The following is a 26,246-nucleotide window of genomic DNA, read 5'->3' as shown; positions in this document are numbered from 1 at the left end:
TAACTACTAGGACTAACGCAACGACGTAAGCGCAACGCAAGCGAGTTGACCATTCACAAGCGACAGTTCGAATAATCCATTGTGATTGGTCAAATTACTTGAGTTCCGCTGATGTCTTTACTTTGAGTTCCAAGATTTAAGCTTGGTTCCCACTAGACGCAACTCAAGCGCAACGTAAGTGATTTAACCAATCGCAAACAATAGATTATTCGAACAATCGCTTGTCATTGGTCAACTCGCTTGAGTTGCGTCTACGTCCTTGCACTGCGTCACTAGTGGGAACAGAGCTTTATAAATGAGTTGTTAGCTTCTACAGTAGGAGTTGCCTCTTTTTCAAGTCTATTTATTAGCCTTTAGGAAATCATAGATCCGCCTATAAAATCCACACTACTTCTCCAATCTTTATTTTTATTTTCAGCGCTTTGGAAAATATGTAGTGTTAAAAGTACCACATAAAGTTAACATTCATTAAGTTTGTAATACAAATTATTTGTATTACTACAAATATACCATTTTACAACATTCTAATTGTATGCAGAGTAGAGTACTGTATTGTAAAAGCAAATTAAATTCAAAATATAATATTTGAAAAAATGTTTATTAATATCTTTATTAAGCTAACGAATAATATAATAGTCGTCAATATAAATTCCCAACAATAAACATTTAACAATAGCTACGTTTTGCAACATTTAAAAACTACAAATACTGTTTGTTTTTGTTACAAAAAGAGAACAAAGAGTTTGGCAGCAGACACGATTGACATGGTCAAAACAGGAAGGTATTTTATTTTTATACCTCTTTTGTCGAAACCTATACTAGGCTTGACCAGTCGACGTTTCTTTTTTTCCAGCTAATGTATTATACGTATGAAATGCCATGGGTGTCAAAATGTTAATCTTTTTACCAATAGGTGGTTCGCCGTCTAGAAATATAGACTAGGTAGAAACCCTTTGCTGTTGAAACGATTATAAGCGAACAAGTAAGGGTTCAGTGCGCTAATATTATTTGATTTCGCAGCCGATTCTCGGTACTGTATCTACAATGTGTCCAGTAACATAGACACATTCCGTGATACAGCCGTACATGTGACGCACAGGGGCGGTTCCAGGATTCAAATGAGCAGTGGTAACGGATCAGATCCGTGCTAACATTTAACATATTCATAGCCTGTCAACAAATTTGATTTTAGATTTTACCTCTGCCGCACTGGGAAAATGTCGTTGCTGTATGTAATTCAAGGGTGAAGAACATTTGACTTTGTGAATTTTTCGAATATTTCGGGTAGATACAGTACGCGTATAAAAGGAAGCATAGGTTTAATTTTATAAATATTCAGACCAGACTAGAATAGAAAACTGGTGTTTTTTAAACTAGCATTGCTTATCAAATGAGAAATTCAATAGTTCACAATTGTATGCTTTTATCTTTCATAATTAAATAAAACAAGTTCCTAATACTATAAAAAAAAAAGCTTTATTATTATTATTTAAACAAATAAAATAAATCCTATTCATTATAATATCCTTGAAATATATTCTTGAAGAAAAATTGAAAATCTATAATAATCAATAAGTTCTTTCTGTAAATAATTTTTACGACAAAGGAGTAGGCCTACACTGTGGGCTACTACTCTTCATCAATAAGAAGGCATTTATACGGTGATGCGCTAAAAGGCGGAGACCACATAGGTAGGTCCAGCCTTTTATACCCACCCTTTAAAACAAACTTCAACAACCCACAATAATTATTTGGAACTAAACACATCGTTTGCATAAAAAAACGAAGTCAAAATGTAATTGTATAAATAAATAAAGTAATGAAACGAGTATTTAACAGAGTATTGTACTATAACGCTTTTCCGAGGTCTATCTTCTTTTGTATTGCTTTTGCTGAATGGTAAATCATTGAATCAATTAAACCGGCAACTGAAAAATAAAGACAAAATAGTCATAACTTAACTTAATTCACAAAGAATAAATTCATTTACATTTTTAAAACAAAGACTCAACTCCATACTCTACATAGGAATAGTTGGACACAAACATGGCATCTACTCCAATTATTTTTTTAATTAGTTTTTATTTACAAGAATTATGTATGCATGTTTTTTTGCTTTTTTTTTAAGCTCGCTATTAGGGAGCTTTTTATTTGCAACAATAGTTACGTCATCAATCATCGCAAATAAGCTCTGGGTCCCTATTATAGATTCATTCACACAAAAGGCAACAAACCTGTTCTGGAGTGGAAAGAATCAAATTTGAATAATTACCGGTAAATATTCCTCCGACTATAGCACAGACTCCCGTTAGAAAATGCATAAAAGACCTGTAAAGTAAGTTATATTAATATAAATACAGTCCTTTTTTATATTGTTCTTTTTTAAAATTAACATTTTGGACAAACCACTAGTAGCGACAGTAGGTAAAGCTCTAGGCTCTACATTAAGGTTAAATATTTATGAAAAGGTCTTTAATTGAAGGCAATAACATAGCTTAATGTACAGAGCCAAGCAATTCACATACTATTAACCCGGTCATTTTTGGATCAGACATAATTGAAACACACTCCCATAATGTTCCAGGCCTCCGCACTGCCACAGTTGTGTTTGACTGGACCTTACTCCATGAACCCATTTGCATTTTAGGCGTTCGCTAAATTATGTATATTATTTTTCTTGATAAGGCATATATTCCATCGATACTGGACTCATTGGATAGAGTTATTCATGAAAATTTCTCAAATTAGAGGCAGATCTATAGAATACCGTGTGCCAAACCTACCTATTTTTTTCTGTATATTTGACCATTAGCGGTGATAGTTCATACAAAAGAAACACTCCTGGTAAACCCTGTTCACTACTGGATATACTTGTAGATACTTGCTTTTCATGTTTAGTTACAGAATATTGATTTGTTCGTGTCGTTTGTCCATTTAAATTTGTGTAAGTTGTAGGAACGACTTTTACGTAGTATTGGTACATTGTAGAGCCTACAAAGAAAACATTAAGTAAAGTTAATAGTATTGTACCAGGAAGATAAAATAAAAATTTTAAAAATGTAACATCTCCCTGATTGTACCATCAATTCATGGAGGTATAAACAATTGATTGTAGGATAATCAAGTAAACTTTAATGGACCCGATCACTGGTACCATGACATGTGTTTCTCTAGAAGAAATTAACGCATTGATTCGATTTATACAAACATTACATCACGGAGGTATCTAATTTATATACATTTTAAAATAAAGAGAATTGAATTAATAAGTTATAAGGATAAAAACAACAGTCCACAGAATCATAATGAATATACAGTATCATCTTTAACTTGGCTCAACCACCAGAGTCGAAAACGACCACCAGAGTCGAAAACAACCACCAGAGTCGAAAACGACCAGGTCAACACGACCGCCTTTCTGGCAAGACTTCCAGCGCAAGTTGCACGCGATACTAAACTGTCCGTGTGGTGTGCCGTGTCGCCGGTAAGTGTAATTTTAATTCCTATGTTTTATCGAGTTTATACTATAAACTGTAATTTTGCATTACCGTAATAAGAAATAATTTATTATGTATTAATTTTCTTCGTGTAGACAATTCAAAATAATCCAATAGTAATATAAAAATCTATACATCTTAGTTAGGCCCGGACACGACTCGTTTTATCACTGAACTCAGCCTACTGACTCGCCCATTTTTATTGCCGATAAGAAGAATGTAATACTTAGTGGGGCCTACTAGGCCTAGCTTTCCTTTTTTTTTCCTGACCTGGCCTTACAAGTAATTTTTTTGGATAGGTTTAGTTAGTTTTGTTTTCTATTCGTCATTAGCTCAGTTTGGCTATTTCATATAAATTATTAGGCCTATATAATTTTATTATTTATTGATTGAAAAAAAGAAAATATAAATGTTTACGTTGAATTGAATTGAACAATTACTAGCCTAGGCTAGTTCTACCAGAGTCTATCCCCTACCAGGCCTAGCTTGACATATTTTTAATTAAATTAATTTTATAGTTTCAAAGCACAGAAGTTAAAAGGATAACCATGCCAGTACCAGCAGGTCGTATGGGTCATGGCCCAAGCTGTTTTGATCGTGTAAAGATGGGTTTTATGATGGGGTTTGCTGTGGGTATGGGCTCTGGGGCCATTTTTGGAGGATTTTCAGCATTAAGGTATGTGTACAAACATTTAATTTTTATAACAATAACTGAATTCTACAAATTCATTTTTATATAGAATAGAATAGAAATCTTCTCTCAGATTTCCTCATTTTTATCGATGCAAAATTAAGTAATATTCGGTATCACAGGGGGTTGGGAATAAGTTCAATGCCTGTTGTGTAAATCATTATTTTATGCTGCAACCAGTGATTCTTAAATCTAGCACGTTTTTAGGATCGAGAGCAAGTCAATTTACAGCGTCTCCTCCCAGCGCTCTCTCCTTGGATTTAGTTTACGTAAAATCCAGATTCTGATTAGTCGGCAAAAGTTATTCTGAATATCACCAGACTATAATATGACCAAAAAACGTGAATACCATATTTATAGATTTCATAACAATTTTTTTCAATCACAATTTTTAGATATGGTTTACGAGGAAGAGAGTTAATTTCACAAGTTGGTAAAACGATGGTACAAGGTGGTGGAACATTTGGCCTTTTTATGTCAATCGGTACAGGCATTCGATGCTAACCAAACACTGTACAAAGTGTATATCTTGTGGAGCAGCAATATGCAGGAACTGTTAGTACAGTAGTATGATAAAATACTGTAAATATATTACAGGACACTTCACTTCCGATTCAAAGTGTACAGAAGAAGTCTTTACAGAACAGCTGTTAATTACTACAGGAATAAATGCAATCCACCTTATGAACCTGATAATTTTAGTTTAAATACAAAATATCTACTGTATACAGGGGAACAATATTTTTTTGGGAGTGAATGAAAGAATTTCAATTTAATAAATAAATGAAATCTGAATCATATTTGTAGGCTGGTAACTGTACAGTATTTTTTATAACCACAATATCCGCTATATACCATTTCTTTAACGATGCCATAAACATCCACTTTGACATATATTAGGTACACAGTGTACCAGAAATATTGTTTCACTTCTATGGATCTCTCTACTTCCAAAAAGAAAGTTCTAGTAAAAATCTGTATAGCATCTTCCGGCCCAGCTCATATTTTTGCAGTAAAGTTGTACGCATCTGATTTTTAAAATCCATTTATTAAATCATGTTTTGTTCATTCTCTTCTTAAACTAATGGTTTCGCTTCAACTAAAAATAAATCAAGTAATGTAAAAAGCAAGCCAAAGTAATAATATGTTACAACTAGAATTTAATTCGTCACTTTGACGAATTATAGGTGATCATTTTTATCATTTTAATGAAATTAACATTTTTTAAACATGCACGTACGTTATACAATATGTACAGTATATTCTGTATATCTATATACAGTGTAGCATAGGTGAAATTACGGACCCACATCATGTTCAAATTTTTTGGTATGATGGAATTATCAAAATAAACTCGAAGATGACAATTTCGAAAGATAATGAATTGAGCAAATAAATATAAGGATTGGAAGAGAATTTGACACGTAGAAGCGCAATGCGCGCTCTTTGAAATTTTTATAACTTTGACTAAAGAAATTTAAAAACTACTTTTTAACTTCATCTGGCCATACGTTAACGTCGCAACATCCAATAGGCTTGATTTTTATATGAATTCATATCTACATTTCATCAGCTTTCATAATAAATTATAATCCTCAAGGTAACCTTCAATTCTGAAGAGCTGTAAGATATTCAAATTTACGGCAAAGGTGAATTTACACGACCTACGTTATTCAAGTTTTTACGCGTGATGACGTCATCAAAATTAAAACGCTGACAACTTATGAGAAAGATAAATAATTAAGCAAGCACACACTGAAATTTGTGCGAAAATCGAGCTCAAATAGCGGAGATGCACTCTATTGAATGTGATAACCTACAAAAAACGGAAAAAAATCCTAATTTTTTTATTCAAGTGGCCATTTGATGACGTAATACCATTTTGTACGTCTAATGTGTATATACATTTATATCTACAACTCAATGGCTTCCCGAATAAGTTAAAAAACTTAGGGGTCATCGTGCATTCTGAAGAATTATTTTCATTTTAAAAATGCCTTATTTTCACCATTTTCAGCACTTTGATGCAATTAATTTGCGCATTTTGACATTTTGAACCTGCTCGTATAGCGTTATTTTAAGTCAGAACTGACTCAAATTTGGTTAATGTACTAAGGATGGTGAGTAGAATGCGATTTGTAAAAAAAAATTGTATTTTTACGCAGTAATTTTTTGAAACACGCAAATGGCCCAATTCATGCTCTAAATTGATGAAAACTTAATTTTGAGCCTTTTAAATTTTTAACGCGCGATTTCACGCGCATGACCCTACGTGCGCGTGCGTTTTTATTTGCTAATATTTTTAACTTTGACCTGAAGTTTACGTGTTGTGAATTTCGTTAATATGTGATAATGAATTATGGAGATATGATTGATAATGTGATTTCACAAAATGGCGTATAAATGACGTCACGTATGAGTGATCACGCTGAAAAGCTTATTAGGACTAAGTTAACGTATTTGAAAGACATTGTGAAATTTTGGTAATCATTAACATTAAACTTTTTGAGATATTTGTTACACAAAATCTGTACAGAGAGAAATAAAGAAGAATCATAAGAACTAGACATGTAACTCGTCACTTTGACGAGTTTGGTTATCCGCCGCGCAAGTGGTGCAACATTAACACTAAGGGGTTAGGTTGAGGACAAAAGGAAGTGTTCACGTTGGCATTATGACCTGAACTGAAGAATATGATATGTTTGTTATTGCTGAATTTTATTATTTAAATTCATATATAGTATACACAGTATAATCTGTATCCATATCACATACAGTGTAGAATAGGTGAAATTACGGGACCCGCTATTTATTGCAATTTTTAACATGTTGACGGTTTTAAAATGAAACGCGAAGATAGCAATTCCGAAAGGAAATTATCTCAGCAACAACGTATTAGCGTGTAGAAGAAATTTGAATACGTGAAATATTGATGCGCGCTCTTTTAAATGTAATGAATTATGACGCAAAAGATGAAAATACGACCTTTTTTATTTAACTGGCCATATAATGACGTCACAACATCCGATTGGCAACATTTTTACATAATTTCGTATCTACAATCCAATAGCTTCCAGAAAAAGTTTTAATCGTGATTATCACATTTTATTCTTTCGAGCTATAACAGATTAAAATTTACTGTAAAGATGAAATTGATGCCACACGTGATTTAAATTTTTAGGCATGATGACGTCAAAAAAATTAAAATATTTTTAACTCATGCGAAAGATAGTTGATTGACCTAGACAATATCAAAATCGGGGTGAAAATGGAAATCGGATAAGTGGAGATGCGCTCTATTCAATGTGATGAGCTATGACGAAAGATACAAAAATCCTAAATTTTATATTTGCGTGGCCATACGATGACGTCACTATGTCCGGTTAGCCATATTAATACCTGATCCGATATCTACAACTCATCTACTTCTAGAATATGTCATCCACAAAAATTTGACGGTCTAGTTTAGAAATTACGACTGTTTAAAAAAAGGCATATTTTAAACGAATTTTTTAACCTTTTCATAAAAAACGCGCGCAAATTGTCCAATTCGACGTGCTCGTATGACGTATCTTTAAGTCGAAATTGTTTAAAATTTGGTAAAATTACTAGAAAAGGCTGGAAAAACATAAATTACGCGAATAAAATACGTTTTCGATGCTACGTGCGCACCGCACACGTAAAAATGTGCGCACGCGTGGGATTTGTTGACATGCTTAAAACGACATGAAACGCGTAGAAAGTTGATTATAAATTAATTTTGCGCATTTTGAAATTTTATATGCGCGTGCGCGCGTAACTTTGTGTAAAACACGCAATTTTTTTTCAACAGAAAGTTAGCGCAGGATATAAATTAAACTTTTGCAAAGTTTCAAGTTAAAATGTTATTTGGTTGTCGAGCTATGTTAAATACGACAAAATCGTTAAATCGCGCGTAAGTCACGTTGCGCAATTGTAAACATCATGAAAAGCTTCGCTTGACGACGTTACATAAATGTCAAAATGTTAACATAGTTAACAAAATGTTATGTTTGCAAGTTTTAGAGAAAAGCGTTACACAAAAATCATACAGAAAGAAAGAAGAAAAACTAGACATGAAACTCGTCACTTTGACGAGTTAGTTATCCGCACGACAAACGCCACGTGCACGTCATACGTTGGAATATTGCACACAGAAAAAGATTATGGCATTATGACCTGAACTGATGAATATGATATGTTGTTAGTGCTGAATTCTGTTATTTTGTGTCATAGTATACACAGTATAATCTGTATACATCACATACAGTGAAGAATAGGTGAAATTACGGGACCCGCTCATTATTCCAATTTTTAACATGGCGACGGTATCAAAATGAAACACTAAGATAGCAAATTCGGAAGGAAATTATATCAGCAACCACATATTAATGTGTAGAAGAAATTTAAATACGTAAAATATAGATGCGCGCTCTTTTAAATGTGATGAACTATTACGCAAAATATGAAAATATGACTTTTTTTATTCAGCTGGCCATATGACGACGTCACAACATCCGATTGGCAAAATGTTTACATGAATTCGTATCTACAATCCAATAGCTTCCAGAAAACGTTGTAATCATGATTATCGCTTTTTATTCTGACGAGCTATAACAGATTAAAATTTACTGTAAAGATGAAAATATGTGACCCAGGATATTTACATTTTTAGACATTATGACGTCATAAAAATTAAAATATTTTTAACTCATGCGAAAGAAAATTGATTGACCTAGACAATATAAAAATCAAAGTGAAAATGAAAAACTGATAAGTGGAGATGCGCTCTATTACATGTGATAAGCTATGACGAAAGATACAAAAATCCTATATTTTATATTCGTGTGGCCATACGATGACGTTACAATGTCCGGTTAGCCATATTAAAGCATGATCCGATATCTACAACTCATCAACTTCCAGAATATGTAATTAAAATAATTTTTACCGTTTAGTTTAGAAACTACGACTGTTTAAAAAAATGCATTATTTTGACGAATTTGTTAACTTTTTCATCAAAAACGCGCACAAATTATCCAATTCGGCGTGCTCGTATGACGTAATTTTAAGTCGAAATTGTTTAAAAGTTGGTAAAATTACTAGAAAAGGCTGAAAAAACATAAATCACGTGGAAAAAGTATGTTTTTAACGCTACGAGCGCACCGCGCTCGTAAAAATTTGCGCATGCGTGGGAATTTTTGACACGCTCAAAATGACCAGAAACACGTAGAAAATTGATTAGAAATTGATTAGAAATTGATTTTTCGCATTTTAAAATTTTAAACGCGCGTGCGCGCGTAACTTCTTGTATAACATGCCATTTTTTGTGCACAAAAAGTTTGCCCTTGATATGACTTAAATTTTCACAAAGTGTAAACAAAAAATTACGCTTGGTTTTAAATCTATGATCAATTTAAACAAATCATAAAATCATGCGTAAGTCACGTTGCGTAACTATGACGTCATTCAAAAATAGGAGGTGCACAACTTCACGTAAATGCCCATATGTTGACAAAGTTATGAAATGTTATGTTTACCCATTTTAGAGATACGCTCTGCACAAAAAGTGAGGGAGAAAGACTGAAGAATAATGAAAAAAAAAAAAGACACAGGACAGTTACAAGGAGTTATCCGCTAAATGCGGATAACTAACTAGACATGAAACTCGTCACTTTGACGAGTTAGTTATCCGCACGACAAACGCCACATGCACGCCATACGTTGGAATATTGCACACGGAAAAAGATTATGGCATTATGACCTGAACTGAAGACTATGATATGTTGTTATTGCTGAATTCTATTATTTTGATTCATATATAGTATACACAGTGTAATCTGTATACATATCACATACAGTGTTGAATAGGGGAAATTACGGGACCCGCTATTTATTGCAATTTTTAACATGTTGATGGTTTTAAAATGAAACGCGAAGGTAGAAATTTTGGAAGGAAATTATCTCAGCAACAACATATTAACGTGTAGAAGAAATTTGAATACGTGAAATATTAATGCGCGCTCTTTTAAATGTAATGAACTATGATGCAAAATATGAAAATACGACTTTTTTTATTTAACTGGCCATATGATGACGTCACCACATCCGATTGGCAAAATTTTCACATGATTTTGTATCTACAATCCAATAGCTTCAAGAAAACGTTTTAATCGTGATTATCACATTTTATTCTTACGAGCTATAACAGATTGAAATTTACTGTAAAGATGAAATTAATGCCACACGTAATTTAAATTTTTAGGCATGATGACGTCATAAAAATTAAAATATTTTTAACTCATGCTAAATATAGTTGATTGACCTAGACAATATCAAAATCGGGGTGAAAATGGAAAACGGATAAGTGGAGATGCGCTCTATTAAATGTGAGGAGTTATGAAGAAAGATACAAAAATCCTAAATTTCATATTCGCGTGGCCATACGATGACGTCACAATGTCCGGTTAGCCATATTAATGCATGATCTGATATCTACAACTCATCAACTTCCAGAATATGTAATAAAAATAATTTTTACCGTTTAGTTTAGAAACTACGATTGTTTAAAAAAAGGCTTAATTTTGACGAATTTTTGAAGTTTTTCATCAAAAAAGCGCGCAAATTATCATATTCTACGTGCTCGTATGACGTAATTTGAAGTCGAAATTGTTTAAAAGTTGGTAAAATTACTAGAAAAGGCTGGAAAAACATAAATCACTCGAAAAAATGACTTTTTTAACGCTACGTGTGCACCACGCGCGTAAAAATTTGCGCACGTGTGGGTATTTTTAACATGCTCAAAATGACATGAAACGCGTAGAAAGTTGATTAGAAATTGATTTTTCGCATTGGAAAATTTTAAACGCGCGTGCGTAACTTCGTGTAAAACATGCCATTTTTAGTGCACAAAAAGTTAGCGCACGATATAACTTAGACTTTTGCTAAGTTTCAATTTAAATTGTTATATGGTTTTCGATCTATGTTAAATACGCGAAATTCATAAAAACGCGCGTAAGTCATGTTGCGCAACTCTGACATCATTCAATTATAGGAAAGCACAACTTCATGTGATTGCCCATATGTTGACAAAGTTATAAAATGTTAACTTTACACGTTTTAGAGATACGCTCTGCACAAAAATGACAGAAAGAAAGAAGAATAATACCGAAAAAAAAAAAAAAAAAGATGATGAAACAGGACAGTTACAAGGAGTTATCCGCCATAGTGCGGATAACTAATAAAAAGTTGATGTTGATGATTTCGTACAATCACAAGAGGTTATCCTGCAACTTCGTTGCGGATAACCAATAAAGATTTTATACAATAACAATAGGTGATCATTTTATTCTAAATGATCACCTAATAACACTAATACATTACAGAATGTATAAACTACAAGTCATTTATTTGTTATGCATACTGTAGCTTCAGCAGGGAAGCCTGACCAGCTTGGCCTCATATGTAGAAATAAATTCATACTAATACAGTACTATATACTCTGTACCTACCTTTGGCATCTGTAACTTTTAAGCCGTCTAAAGGATTTTCCATTCCTGGATATTCCATACCAAAAGACAAACTTTTTATAAAATGAGACGTGTTAAACTGAAAAGAGAAAACATGAGAAGTTTACTGTATTCCTCTCTCTCTGGAGGTTGGTAGCCCACAAATCTCAAATTAGAATGTTTTTTTTATATTCATTGTAATTATTGCGCACTCTTGGGGTGCTTATACCTTGCTTCCTGAAAATGGTTGCAGGTCATGTACATGAACATGGTGTTGTTGAAAGCTTTTTCCAGGTGCAAAGTGAAAATTACCAGCAACCTAGGGAGTAAAAAAAAAAATTCAAATACTTTCTACTAGAACAGATAATGTTGTTTTTAGTCGCGTGGAAGCGACTCTATAGTTCACTATGTCGGTCGGTTGGTCGGCCTGTCTGTCTGTTGGTCGGTCTGTCGGTCTTGATATCAGTTTAATCTAGCTAGGTAAATTTTTCACAGTATATTCCTTATGGCCAGGAATCAATGTGGTTATGTTTTCACAGTGCGCAATAAAAAATTACGCGGTCTACGCACGATTTAACGAAATCACGTTTGTAATCATATCTTCACAACCATGAATCACAATTAAATAAAATTTGGTACTCGTAAATTAATACAATTTCGTGCGTAGCGCATGTAACGCATGCGTACGCGCGCTTAAAATTGTCAAAATTTATTTTCGATTAAATAAGAGTACGTTTCAGGCAATTTTAAGCGTTTACAAAATTGCCATGAGTGCGCATATTTTTACGCGCGGCGCGCACTGCGCATTAAATGTTATTGCGCACTCTTTTTGCCCGATTTCTGTTTTCTTGACTTACTTTTCAACTCGAAATTACGTTATACGAGCACGTCAAAAGTGACAGGCTACGCACGTGTAAATTAAAAAAATATAAATGTTTTTAAACATTTCAACATTTTTAAACATGTTCAGTAATTTCGGTCAGTATAGTTCACTATGTCGGTCGGTCGGTCTGTCTGTCTGTCGGTATCACTATGCATTGTAGCACGCGACTTAATGGCTGTTGGCCTTGTTTTCTTTATATTTCCATATTGAAATATTTTAATACTATAATGAGACTTCTGGAATATTTTAAGTACTTATTATTTAACAGAAATATGGACATTTATAGTGGTAGTGAAATCAATCATGTTTCCATGAATAGAACCCAATTAAGGTAAAACTCTATCGTAATTTTTTATTCACCTTGTTAACTTCTAAATATCCAAAAACATTGCATCCCTCATCTTTCTGAGCGGTCATCTTATCAGACCACCCTTCTCGTTCACACTGAACGATTCCCTTTGGCTTGTTAAATGCCCATCCTTTTCTTCTGTAGGCCTCGCGTACATCGTCACAATTATTACAACACCTGTATGTAAATGAGGTAAAATATGAATACAAATTATGTGTTATTACTGTACTACTAGGAAGGATAGAGTTCAATCCTCCCTGGTCCTACAGATGTGCATTATAATATTACGAAATTGTAACGCCTCAAACTAGCTTGTAACACCTGTATGCAAATGATGTAACACCCATATGTAAATTATGTATTATTCTTCTAACATCTGTCACAGTTGTGTACATACTTTAAATCCTTTGTTTCAGCTCCATAGCAACTTTCACATCTATTTGGATCAAGTTCCTCTTTCTGAAAATAGTACAAAACCTTTTAATAACCGTCAGCGAATGTTACCAGACATTTATCTTTATTGGGCACCATTACACATTAAAGGAAGGCAGGGGATGTGTTTTTCAGAAATGGCAAGAAAAATGAGTTTGACATGCTTAATAAAAACAAACCTTTTCTTCATCATTTTCATTCTCTTCAGTTCCTTCTCCAAGATTGTGTTTCTCTGCATCTTCTGAAATTTTGTTGCCAGATTTATCTAGACGTATTTTGTACAAATTATGTTCTACATCAAGCTGCTGTTCTCCAGAGATATCCATCGCATCCGTACTTAAATCTGATTTAGGAAATGTGATAAATAAAATACAGAGTACACTAAAAATTAGGACATAGTGACATCTAGTGTATTTCTCAATTGGTAAAAACCAAGCCAGTAGTTGTAAATAGAGATATCCACTAAAAGATTAGAATCAATTTATATTAGTCTTAGACGCTCCTGTGTATACTTACAGGCACATGGCATTCTTGGGAAAACTATATCCATGTTTATTCTCAATTTTTCTCCCCGACTTGCATCAACATACAACTCTGGTATAACCTTAAGAATTAAAGTAATGAATTTTTAAACAAACTTAGCATTTTTGATATAACATATTGAACAAATTTCACATAATAATTATAAACTTTCAAAGTTTTTTTTTTAATGACGAAATATGTTTAAAAAAAATCATGTTGTTGTTTTGAATACAGTACCTCTTTTGAAAGATAAAAATTCAGTTCCGAAACGAATAAGATAAACATCAGTAAACCACTGAGAAGTGTCACTATAAAAAAAGAACAACAAGCAAGGTATCACGGATATGTTTGTTATATTGGTTTCATTCATTTTTTTATTATTTTACAAATATTAATATGTTTCAGCAAAATTATCCCCGCCTCGTCTTTTTTCAAAATTATTTTAACTTCCTCCTGCCATTTTAAATTAGATACAGAGACCTAGGCCACTCCATGCCTAGGCTAGGCCTAATATTTTAGTCAATGTAGCAATTAATGGATCAACTCCGGAAAGAGCAGAGAAGGATGGGCTCTGGTAATAAGCAAGGCTAGCCTAGTCTCGCGTAGGGTAACCTACCAGCTGCACCACCAAATGTTTTTACTCTAAAATCTTCTAGTGTTTTGGGGTAGGCGTCAAATTGCCTCAACTGCCACATAAGTCCGTTATTTGACTGCATGTTATGCTGTGCAAATTAATCAATTGTACGGAATAAAAAATACTGTATACTAGTCTTGAATAATATGGTACATCTGGGCCTAGGCTATGGCTAGGCTAGCATCTAGAGCAGTACCACCAGTAACGAATAAACACACGCACAAATTATTGATCAGACCACGTAAGAAAATAGAATATCGGATACAGTGAGCGTCCCTTTTTTAATAAATGATAATATGCATTATTGCAGAAGATCCATTTTATAAACGTTAGAAGGTTGGCGTGAAATGTTAGGATTAGATTAAATTAGAGAGCTGCAATGTTCTTTTTTTATTCATGTCACAATACAGTGCAAAACAGAAAAAACAAAATGATAGTGATAGTAGTACTATTTACATTTCATTTTAATTATACTAATAATTAATAAAATAAGACAAAGGATTAATTTTAAACTAAAACTGTACATTTCCTCCTATCGATCTTTATGATGCAGATGCAGGATGCACCATCTGCTGTCCATACATGTAAACCGCTGAGGCGTGACGTGATTAAAAGTTGTTCGCTTTTAAAAAATTCAGCTTTTTGTACTTTTCTAATATAACTTCTTCCTAATAAGTATAACAATAATGTTTTATTTTCCACGTGGAGGAAATAGAGGCGGCTCAGACCAGTTTAAGTGGGATGATGTAAAGACAGATAAACATAGAGAATTTTATCTTGGTAAAAAAATAAGGGATTTTTTAGGCTAGGCTAGCTAGAGCCTAGGCTAGACGGAAAGTCAGGCCAGGCCCACCAAGCAAGGCAGCTAGCGGGCCATGCCATCATGACCACAGTTGTTAGACCTAGCTGTAACGTAGGCCCTACAAGCGAGCCTAGGCCTAGATACGTGTTTGGTTGTTGAGGGCTACGCAGTACAGCAGTAGTATAAATTACTAATGACTGTAAAAACCAAGCCAACACTGCGCCAAAGTATCTCCGCGGGCCATGAACTGTTTAAGAAGTATTAGAAGGACTTTCGTTCGTATATATGGATAAGGATTGTTTTAACGTCATCTACAAGCATTATGTACGCCCACAACCACATCTCAAATTTTGTGTTCAAGTATGGAATCCGTATCTTCAAAAGGACATAAATGTAATTGAAAGAGTACAACGTCGTGCGACTAAATTAGTTCCATGTATCCGTTCATATTCATATGAAGATCGATTAAAGCTTCTTGGCCTACAACCTTGTACGACAGAAGAATTCGAGGTGACCTGATTGAAGCATATAAAATTGTTAAAGATTTCGAGGGTGTAGCCAAGGATGACTTTTTCCAAATGAGAAGTAACATTAGCAGAATTACTCGAGGACATCACCTGAGATTTTTCAAGCCTATTTTCCATAAAGGATTAAACTGTAGAAGACATACCTTCTCGCAACGACTAATAAACCATTGGAACAGTTTACCAGCCGACGTTGTTAATTCTGAGACCACTAACACCTTCAAGAATCGCATCGACACAATATAGTTGATATGGGGTTAAAAAGGCATTCGCCTAAAATTTCCCATTATAACTAAACTAAACTAAACTAATCTTACCTTTAGTAATTCTTACCTTTCGTAAAGTTAAGAGGCAATGAGTTTTTAAACTCGTAGGGAGCCTCTTCTCTCATATGTGTGTATGTGTGTGTATTTGTCAAGTTTGTTTTTGAATGAATTTACACTCTTGCTATTGACAACAGATTCGGGCAGCGAGTTTCACTTGTTAATTACTCTATATCAAAAAAATTATTCCGTTTAGTTGAGTTCCATCTAGGTTTCTTTAATTTAAAAGTTGAGCCTCGAGTGATATTTGGACCAACTTCAGATGCTAATTTAATATAGTACTACTACTAAAGGGCCTAAATAGGCTAGGCCTAGTAGTAGTAGTAGTAGTAGGTTAGTAGCCTACTGTACTAGCTATAGGCCCTTTAGGCTTAGGCCAAGTTGAGCCGCCGCCAGAAAAACGTTAATTTTTATGGAACGCCAAATGCTAACTTTCGCCGGTGCTCGTTCTAAAGTATTTATATTAGGGATAATGATGTACATTCAACAGTTTATATATCATGGTTTTTAGTATATTATTATTAAATATTATAATTAAAGAAATAATTATGAAAATCTGGCTTGTAGATTCCAAAATATAAAACATCACCGAAATTGATCGTTTTTAGCCAAAAATGACGTAAACATGTTGCCCCTCAGTCGGCAGTTGTATGAACTAGGCCTACTCCATTTTTCTGTAAAATAATTACATAAAATCACGTTTTTTAGTAAAATATTTTGTGTATTAACATTGTAAAATTCAATAAAATATGATATTAAAAGTTATAATAAATAAAAAATAATATTTATTTAACCTCATTCGAAGAATGTTAATACTCTATTAATTAGTCCTGAGAGACAACGTGACTTTACGTGGTAGGCCTACACACAAGAAAAATTATGAGTGCACTGAATTTTTTCCTCGAAAGATTAAAAACAATTAAATTATTAAATATTACTACTTTCCTTTGCTGTGTTGTTAATTGTAATATGTAATTATATATTATTTATTTTCATGACACAATAAACCAAGACCATGAACTTATGTACTAGGTCCTGCTAGACTAGGACACCACCCTAATCACTACGCAAAATGTCGTAAAAGACGCATGCACTGGGCGTTTCATAGAAATCACCGGCGGCTCAACTTGTCGGCGGCCCAACCGGTCATATCCCCTTAGGCTAGTACCTGTATTACTAATAATAATACTTATAATAGGCTATAGTTCCCTATACTAGTAGAAGTAGGCCTAAACATTTTAATAAGTATCATCAGGCTAGAGTAAGTAGGCCTAGTAGTAGTAGTAGGGTTAAAAAAAAATATATATTAATACAGTATATATTTATTTAATATAGGCCTACCTAGGCCTAGTGATCAATCGAAAATTTGAATCATAATAGAATCAGAAAGTGTAATAATTAAGATAGAATTGCATTTAATTAATTTGGGAGAATAATAATGTTTTTAAAAATAGAATTCAATAAATAAACCACAGTTGGTTTAGTTTTCAACTGACCCATTACTTGAGTACAATTAATAATAGGGGTTAGGTTGATTAAATTAAGATGCGCTGTAGTTGATTATTTTAGTGATGAAAATACACGCCACTCAAATTTGATTAGCTAATTTCATGTATTTTCAACTTTTGTATTGCTAATTACAGTTTATTAGGAATATGTTATTTAATAATAATGATGATAGACAATGAACATTGTTTTGTAGGACATTCTGTGAAAGCACCAGTGGGCCGATGGCAAGAAGGAAAGGACCTTACATGGTATGCGAAAGATAAAAATGAAAAAGAGTCCAAATTAAAGAAAGAATTTAATTCTGTCAAAAATGCCGAGAAGGAAGCTATGATGATTGCTCTGTAAGTATATGTGTTTTATTGCAGAAATTATTATATATTCGATCATCAAGCAGAAGGTTTCAGGTTCATTTTCTCAGGAGTCATTCTCACAGATTTCCTCATCATTATCGTTTCAAATTAATTAATTAAATTTCAATATATCACAAAGTGGTTTAGAATTCATGTTGTATGCCTGTTGTGTTTATATATTTTTTCATACGCATCCAACAGTGAGCAACTCACCAATTATAGGATGGATAAACCTTTTTTATAATTTGTTTGCTTATAATTTGTAAGGCTTAAAGTGAGTGGAGTTGAAAGAGATTGTGAGTTACAACCCCGCACTATGTCAGGATTGAACCCTAGACCTTTGGATTGGATGCAAGCATGTTAACCACAAAGCTACAACTCCACAATTTGTATATTGTACAGTTCACATGATGACAGATTTCACAATATAAATTTCTGCTTGATCTGTCTGTCAATGAATATGTACCTGTATTTCTTGGCAATAACTTTAAACAGGGCTTTTAAATAAATAAATATCTAAAAATATTTTAATAATAATATGTCCAAATATAATATGACTGGAATCTTGAATAGTGTGCCTGTAAGAATGGACGTAAATGAAATAAGTTATGTCTGTAGGTTTCTGCAAGCCAGTTCTAGCTGAATGGATATGAAGTTTAGGTTAATGCCTGGTTTCTTAATAGAAATATTTAGAGGTTAGTTTCAGTAATAATAATATTTCGGAAATAGGTCGACTATCTTCTGCACTTACCATAATTATGCTCATTCAAGGATTGCTTCACATTGCGGGACCAAATTTTTTACCCCACTGACATGTAGGGCCTACTTCGTGGTCATTTGGGCCACAGCATAAGTGGTGTGTGTGCTTGGTCATTAAAAACAGTACAGTATTTGCAAACATCTATATTTCAATAATAAGTGTATTTCTTTTTTCACAGTGGCCAAGCTCCACCAAAGCAAACAAATACTGAAGCAATTGATAATCCTGTAAGTATATTACCATCATGTCCAAGTTATTGACTTTGGCATAGACTATACAATAAATTTAATCATGATGATTATGATTTTTTTTTTTTTTTACACTTTATTTAGAAAGGGTAACCCTTCTAGTTGACATCCAGGGGCCCTCTTTAAATATTAACTTAACTAAATTAAACTCCTTACAATTAAAAAACAAGTAAATAAAAACATTACATTTTCTCTACCCCTTTCACACAAAAAGCAAAACTCCGGAGTTTTGGTGTGAAAGGTAAAATCAAGCAACTCCGGAGTTTAAAACTGCGGGGTTGAACAGCTGAACATTCTTTGGAGAGCGAACTGCGGGGACACCCCAGTGTTTTGGTGTGAAAGGTACCAACATCAAAACTCCGGAGTTTTAGGTCAAAAGGTCATCCTCACACAATCACTCATTGCTTTAGTTTTATTTCAAAATACTATATAGCGGGTCTAGAAAATAATAAGTAGTATCAATAAAACATATTACTTTTGAGACTTTTGAAAGTATTATTAAATTAAAAATATTGTTAATTAAAATGATTCTAATGATTGTCGCTATGTAAACAAACAAAATAGAGGGCGACATTTACAATTTTATTTTATAAACCCCGGTGTTTCTAGGTTGGTGTGAAAGGGGTATCTCCAGAGTTTCTCAACGTTTTGAATGGTCATAAACCCTGGGTTGTCTCCGGAGATCACTCTGGAGTTTGGTGTGAAAGGGGTATCTCCAGAGTTTCTTAACGTTTTGAATGGTCATAAACTCCGGGTTGTCTCCGGCGGAGATCACTCTGGAGTTTGGTGTGAAAGGGGTATCTCCGGAGTTTCTCAACGTTTTGAATGGTCATAAACTCCGGGTTGTCTCCGGAGATCACTCTGGAGTTTGGTGTGAAAGGGGTATCTCCGGGAGTTTCTCAACGTTTTGAATGGTCATAAACTCCGGGTTGTCTCCGGCGGAGATCACTCTGGAGTTTGGTGTGAAAGGGGTATCTCCAGAGTTTCTCAACGTTTTGAATGGTCATAAACCCTGGGTTGTCTCCGGCGGAGATCACTCCGGAGTTTGGTGTGAAAGGGGTATCTCCGGAGTTTCTTAACGTTTTGAATGGTCATAAACCCCGGGTTGTCTCCGGAGATCACTCCATAATGGTCTCAATGATGTCATATCAATACCATATTTGGGCATATCACTACCATATTTGGGCGTATCACTACCATATTTGGGCACATACTGAATTATAGTTGGTGTGAAAGGGGTATATGATTGAACTAATTACAATAGAATATGTTTTTTTAACTTAAATTTTAAAGAATTACTATTGGATGACTATTTTAAAAAGTAATAAATTATATAAATGTATGACAAAATAGCTAAAAGAATCTTGGTTTACCCATCCTGTCATACTAAAATAACACTAGAAATTTGAATGTTCAGCTCCTGTTTTACAAGTGTACATTCAAATTGTATATTGTAAATGAATGCATCATTTATACAGTACTTCTTCTAATACTAATACTGTAGTGCATAGTCATTTATAAAGTATGTATATATATTTTATTTTTCAATTAGAAATTTGACATGGAGTCTCAAAATAAGTTGAAGAAAAGAACATCTGAAAGCAAAAGGTAAAAACATTTTATGTCACAGAAATGGCATAATCAAATATAATATAATCTTCATCATAATATAAACAAAATAATTCAAACCATAAAATCATTGTCAGAAATAACGAGTGTGGTTGGTGAACATTAATCCAAAATACGCAGAATTTTTTCCAAAATACGTCAAGTTGAGGGCGCTATACTAATCCAAAATACGCGAGTCTTTCCAAAATACGTCGACTTGAGGGCGCTATTCATTTTCCAAAATATGCGAATTGTCCAAAATACGTTAACGTGAGCGCGCTATTCATTTTCTAAAATACGTCAATTTGGAACCGCTTGTAATTTTCCAAAATACGTCAACTTGAGGGCGCTATAAATTATCCAAAATACGCGATTTGTCCAAAATACGTCAATTTGGGACCACTAGTATTTTTCCAAAATACGAGAGCCTTTCCAAATGTGTCATATTGAGAGTGTAAGGTAAAATTACAATTTAATGTAAAACAAACAAGTACATTTTAGTTATAAATGAAATTATTGGAAGGCAGAATTTTTTGTAAATAAAATGTCATATAGTAGCCAATTATTATTTTTCAATGTAATCATTTATTACTGAATAAAAACAAATATGTGCCAACATCAGTCAATAGACAGTGCCTATAATATAATAATGTCTGAACGATGTACGATTGCATTGCCAGACGTAGCTAGAAATGAGGCATAAACCGGCTACAAAAACGCATAGTATAGTCATAGGTGATGTGTTATATATTTGGTGATCTACAAAATTGATATTTTTCCCGAGCTCGACAGCCCAACATCGCTTTCAATTTAATGTACTTATGGTATAATACAAGTCACCTTATCTGAAATCTAACATAATAGTTATTTCATATAATATATAATAATAACAAGAATATGGTATTGTAATTAAAATAATATCAATAATTAGTTAGAAGAAGTAAAGTAATTATTTTTTTTTTTCACGAAAACGGCAAAATAGCCATAGTTAAAACAGTTAAAGTTCAAAATGGTTCGGCTAAGCGAGAGAGATCTAAATGTAACATTATTATGATCCTCAAACTGAACTATAATATCATCTTCAATCTTGATGAAAAGTAAGTAATAATAATTAAAACCCATTAGTGTTAAAATGTTTAAAATAATATTAATATTTGGTTATATAAGTAGTAAGTAATCGTTTTTTACGCCAAAACGGCAAAATAAAAATGTTTTTATATTATATTATATACATATGATTACATTTACTTTAGGGTGTTTAATTGTTTAAAAATACCTGAAATAAAATGATGAATTCGAGAGGGGGAAAAAAGATGTGACTAGTTTAGAGTCACAACTGCACCTTAATTTTTCACAATAAATAATATATATATATATAAGATGGGGCGTATCAATTTGATCTCTGGTGCGCGTGCATACAATTAAGGGACTCGTGCTTTTCCGCAGTACCACGCCGAGAATATAAAGAGTCGCTATCAGAGCGGGTTTGAACTATACCATGAAAGCGCCAGTGGTCTAATGGTTAGCACATCTGCATATCAAGCAGAAGATCCTAACATACAACAAATATTGATATATTGCCAATGGACTACCGTACTACAAGAACTATTATCTAATATGATACAAACTGAACTTAAAACTTACCAAAATGGTTCATCTTTTCAATGTTGAAGATACAATCCTTTATAGTAGTTTTTAAAACAGCCTCGCGTTTTGAAGGTTCAAATATTTTTTTGGGAAAATTTGCGTATTTTGGAAAACTGTGCCTTCAAGTTGGAGGGTATGTCGGATAACTTTCTTATTGTAGAAAATTAATAGCGCTACAAAAGTTGTTTTAAGTTGGATAACTCAAGTTGACGTATTTTGTATTTAGTATAGCGCCCTCTAGTTGACGTATTTTGGAAAAAATTCTGCGTATTTTGGACTGAATTTCACCAACCCTATTGGAAATAACACTTTTTTGTTTCAGTTCAAAGAAAAAAAAGAAGAAGAAGAAGAAAGTTAGAGTAGAAACAAGCGACAGTTCTTCTGAAGAGGATGAAAAAAGAACAAAAAAGAAAAGAAAACATAAACACGAGTATCATGATAGTACAGATTCCGAAGAAAGGAGAAAATTAAAGAAAAGAAAAAACTACAAAACCGAGGATGAGAGTAAGAAACCTAGAAGTAATGAAGATAGAGATCTTGGTCACAAGCAGAATAAGAATGATAAACATTATAGGACATTGCGACGGGAGTATAAATCAGACAGTGATTCATGCTCGTCACCAAAGAGAGAGAGAAAGAAGCGAAAAAAGAGTGACAAGAGAAGGAACGACGAGAAAAGAAAGTACCATTATTAACTAGAGAACTGTTACAATTACTAGTATAATATTAATAGTTACCATATTTATTCCAATAAACAGCCTCTTCGGATAAACGGCCTCTTCAAATAAACGCCACCCATAGTACATCGTTTGGAAAAAAACTCCTGGAATAAATCACTTCAATTTGTATTTGAGCTTTTTTCACGCTGCTGTTTTAGCCCGCTACATCCCGTTATCAACTGAAAGCAAGCAGCAGTTATTGTACTAGACACTGATGTTTTTGCTAAAAAGGATTCTTGAATTTAATTTATGGGTACCAGCTGCTGGACCCAAAAAACGTCTGGGAAAACAGTAGAATGACAAATCCCAAAGCATTTCTGGTATTTATGAGTCCCATGATATTATATAATACTGTAATTCGCTGTCAGATAATCATTGAATTATTATCAAAACAGTCCATTGAAGTTTTTTTTTTGTAATATGATACTTCACACTTGAAGTATCTAGACGTGATGAAGTGACACCCAGACTTGACCTTAGCAATAAAATAAACTAAAGTGACAGAAATTGATTCTGTGTTTCATATAAAAATTTTAATTTATTCACATATAAAAAGAGAAAAGAAACGTTTAATTATAACTCAAAACCATTGTCTGACAGACAATTTAAGTATTTTTTTGCTTTAAATTACATTTTTTCAGGTAAAATAACTATTATGTGACAATAAAATGACACATTCAAAAACAAATTTGAAATAAAAAATATTTTTTTAGAGGACAATATATCTTTAAAACTGTTACATCAATAAGCGAGCAGCGTTTTTTGTAAGAAATATTTCTTGTTTAAACATAACTTGTGCCACAAATGGTTAACAAAATATTGATGATGTAATGCTGCTTACTGTTTATTCACAGCCGATGGATGGCCGAGCGGTTAAGGCAGGGGCGCCGTTTACCGTACCTAAAGAGCCAACAACAACATCGGCAAGGGTTCCAGGCCAACTCGCTCCTAGTTCTGGTGGTGGAACAAGTCTTCTCGGATAAGGACTATAAACCGTAGGTCCAGTGTACACAGTTATAACCTGTGTATACTTTAAAGAACCCAGTTCATTATTCGAAAAAGAGTAGGGGGTTACCCCGGTGAACTGGTTCACACAATAGCCCCTGTATCAGGGGGATTACCACCTATCTGATAGGACAGTGATTAATTCACTATTGGTAATCCTTGGCCACATTGCCTAAAGACATAAAATAAAATAAATGGTGATATTTATAATCAGAGAAATATATATAAAGAGTTACGGCATTGCGTTCACGGATTTTAAAAAGTCACATCTTTGTGTCCAGCTATGGTTATGTAGAGTATGGTGTCGAGTAATTTGCTGTAAAAATGTATAACATTCACAAGGCTTTAAATATCGAATTTAATATCAAAACAATCAATTTGTTTAAATGTTTTTGTTAAGATAAAAACGAAATCAGTTACTGCGAACATGATTTTTAACAACAAAATTTAAAAACAATGCATTAGGAGCGCACAGCCAGAGCCATTCCGAAATTGCTATTTTTGTTATTTAAAATCATGTTCGCAGTAATTTTATAATTTCAACAAAAACCTTTAAACAAATTGTTATTTTTTATATTGACTCAACTCCATACATGGCTTCTACTCCATTTAAAGTCACAACTCTTTATATATTATTAACTAGCGCCCTCTATCTAATTTTAGTGGTTGGTGGCAAAAGTTATTGGAGCATAACGTGATGTAATTCAAAACATGGATTAAAGAATTCTTTAATCCATGTTCAAAATGACCTGTTTGATCCGCCGATCACTTTCATTTAAAAAAACTTCTCTAAATTCGGAAGCTCTGCAGCGTGGTGGGGATTTTGTCTCGCGTCACATCTACAAAATCGGCGGTGTCTTTTAAAGGGTAAGATCCATTTTTTTAAATGTTTATTATAAAATACAAACCTTTGCACGTCACAAACACTGACAATGACTTCTATTTTTCGCTAATGGTTAAAGATGTTATTGTCTCCCTGAAAAAAATTCTTAAACAATTTTTTTTAACATTCTATTTTAATGTAACATAATAGTTATCCACTTTGACCAAAAATTAAATCGGAAAAAAAAATGTATTTACCTGAAAAAATGTAATTTAAAGCAAAAAAAATGGCTAAATTGGCTGCCAGCCAATGGATTTTTGATTTTATAAGTGAAAACATTATTATTTTAGTTTTTTTTTCTACTGAAGTGATTAACTTTATTAAACTACAAAATAACCTATTCAAAATCTGATTTAATTAATCTTCATTTTTCATGTTTTTGAGGAACAATACATCGTTAAGCAGAAAGTTTATATTTTATAATACTAAAAACTTTAGAAACTGGTGTTACACTAAGGACTTACAAAGGATAGTTGAGTGAGTTGACCAATCACAAGCAGTTCAGACGGTCCATCGCTTCGTTATTGGTCATATTTCTTGTCCAAAATAAAGGACGTAGCAATGCTACAAGCGAGTTGACCAATTACAAGCCAGAATTGAATAACCCGTTGGTTGTCATTGGTAAAATTGCGTAATTGACCAATCACCAGAGATACCCTTGTGTTTACTGTGCTCCTAAACTCGCTTGTGTTGTGCTTGCTATCGTTGCGTCCTTACTGTGCTCCTAAACTCGCTTGTGTTGTGCTTGCTATCGTTGCGTCCTTACTGTGCTCCTAAACTCGCTTGTGTTGTGCTTGCTATCGTTGCGTCCTAGTGTAAACCATGGCTGAGCTGTTTTGGTTGTCTGTATACAAATACCGCAAAAAAAAAAATCAGGAAGACATTTTTTAGGTAGTTTAGTAGTTTAACCTAATGTAATAAAATGTCTGACTCCCTAGAATGGTGGAAAAAGATAGTGGATATCGGTCGATAATGTTTGCTACAGCATGAAAATAAAACTATGAAGTTGAATAAAAATACCAGGAACGTAAACTTCAAATTACATTTAGTCATCCGATAACATTTTTTACCACACCGTTTATTTTTCATATTTTTAAAAAAAAATATTTACAACATTGTGTTCAAAAGAATAGAGATTTCAGGGAGGGTCGCAGGACTATTTTAAGAGGGTTGCCCAAAGTGTTCAGGGCTGTATACAGTGAGTATTTGAGCCAGGGGCCTGTGGCGAAGTAAACTGTTAAATGACACCCTAGATGGCCTCAATCAAATGGTACTCTCGCATGTATTAAATTCATGATAAATTGCACTTCTAGTTCGCCGGAATGTCAATCTTG

General features: G+C 33.4%; 4 protein-coding genes across 9 annotated transcripts in view; 3 read left to right on the top strand and 1 right to left on the bottom strand.

Moving 5' to 3' along the window:
• Nucleotides 1–212: 212 nt before the first annotated feature.
• Nucleotides 213–23,104, bottom strand: LOC140063696 (endoplasmic reticulum-Golgi intermediate compartment protein 3-like). Of its 3 annotated transcripts, XM_072110169.1 has the most exons (12): nucleotides 18,794–18,897; nucleotides 16,194–16,352; nucleotides 14,138–14,208; nucleotides 13,895–13,982; nucleotides 13,558–13,721; nucleotides 13,344–13,405; nucleotides 12,958–13,123; nucleotides 11,944–12,033; nucleotides 11,718–11,814; nucleotides 2,784–2,991; nucleotides 2,273–2,328; nucleotides 213–1,928 (listed from the first exon to the last, which is right to left on the bottom strand). In XM_072110169.1, the coding sequence occupies exons 2-12, from the start codon at nucleotides 16,249–16,251 to the stop codon at nucleotides 1,849–1,851; spliced, it is 1,140 nt and encodes a 379-aa protein (XP_071966270.1). In that variant the 5' UTR covers nucleotides 16,252–16,352; nucleotides 18,794–18,897; the 3' UTR covers nucleotides 213–1,848. The 3 variants fall into 3 exon arrangements, with proteins under 3 accessions (XP_071966270.1, XP_071966269.1, XP_071966271.1); XM_072110168.1 differs by lacking the exons at nucleotides 16,194–16,352; nucleotides 18,794–18,897 and adding an exon at nucleotides 14,517–14,769 and having other exon boundaries at nucleotides 214–1,928; XM_072110170.1 differs by lacking the exons at nucleotides 16,194–16,352; nucleotides 18,794–18,897 and adding an exon at nucleotides 23,043–23,104 and having other exon boundaries at nucleotides 217–1,928.
• On the top strand, nucleotides 3,432–5,253 carry LOC140063698 (reactive oxygen species modulator 1-like). Its single transcript, XM_072110173.1, has 3 exons — nucleotides 3,432–3,484; nucleotides 4,016–4,173; nucleotides 4,584–5,253. The coding sequence occupies exons 2-3, from the start codon at nucleotides 4,046–4,048 to the stop codon at nucleotides 4,690–4,692; spliced, it is 237 nt and encodes a 78-aa protein (XP_071966274.1). The 5' UTR covers nucleotides 3,432–3,484; nucleotides 4,016–4,045; the 3' UTR covers nucleotides 4,693–5,253.
• LOC140063697 (uncharacterized) lies at nucleotides 15,158–23,661 on the top strand. The gene is made up of 5 exons (XM_072110172.1): nucleotides 15,158–15,314; nucleotides 17,886–18,033; nucleotides 18,981–19,029; nucleotides 20,603–20,658; nucleotides 22,628–23,661. Exons 1-5 carry the CDS (start codon nucleotides 15,221–15,223, stop codon nucleotides 22,998–23,000), a joined length of 720 nt encoding a protein of 239 aa, XP_071966273.1. The 5' UTR covers nucleotides 15,158–15,220; the 3' UTR covers nucleotides 23,001–23,661.
• A 799-nt stretch (nucleotides 23,662–24,460) lies between these two features.
• The window catches only part of LOC140063695 (cytidine monophosphate-N-acetylneuraminic acid hydroxylase-like), a 61,468-nt gene continuing 59,682 nt past the window's right edge, over nucleotides 24,461–26,246 (top strand). For 3 of the 4 annotated variants that reach the window (XM_072110164.1, XM_072110165.1, XM_072110167.1), the window contains exon 1: nucleotides 24,461–24,896. The gene's annotated coding sequence lies outside the window, so the exon portion shown is untranslated. The remainder of the gene's footprint in view (nucleotides 24,897–26,246) is intronic. The other variant, XM_072110162.1, reaches the window with a different exon arrangement.

This window comes from Antedon mediterranea, chromosome 1, assembly GCF_964355755.1.
Source record: "Antedon mediterranea chromosome 1, ecAntMedi1.1, whole genome shotgun sequence".
Classification (NCBI taxonomy): Eukaryota; Metazoa; Echinodermata; class Crinoidea; order Comatulida; family Antedonidae; genus Antedon; species Antedon mediterranea.
This window is presented reverse-complemented; position numbering and strand designations above follow the sequence as displayed.

Coding starts and splice junctions, on each gene's coding strand:
- LOC140063697 (XM_072110172.1), top strand. CDS start 15,221: ATGTTTTATTTTCCACGTGGAGGAAATAGAGGCGGCTCAGACCAGTTT. Junction 15,315..17,885: donor ACATAGAGAATTTTATCTTG/GTAAAAAAATAA, acceptor ATTGTTTTGTAG/GACATTCTGTGAAAGCACCA. Junction 20,659..22,627: donor AGAACATCTGAAAGCAAAAG/GTAAAAACATTT, acceptor TTTTTGTTTCAG/TTCAAAGAAAAAAAAGAAGA.
- LOC140063698 (XM_072110173.1), top strand. CDS start 4,046: ATGCCAGTACCAGCAGGTCGTATGGGTCATGGCCCAAGCTGTTTTGAT. Junction 4,174..4,583: donor GGAGGATTTTCAGCATTAAG/GTATGTGTACAA, acceptor CACAATTTTTAG/ATATGGTTTACGAGGAAGAG.
- LOC140063696 (XM_072110168.1), bottom strand. CDS start 14,616: ATGCAGTCAAATAACGGACTTATGTGGCAGTTGAGGCAATTTGACGCC. Junction 13,983..14,137: donor ATTTTTATCTTTCAAAAGAG/GTACTGTATTCA, acceptor TTAATTCTTAAG/GTTATACCAGAGTTGTATGT. Junction 2,329..2,783: donor AAATATACAGAAAAAAATAG/GTAGGTTTGGCA, acceptor CTTACTTTACAG/GTCTTTTATGCATTTTCTAA.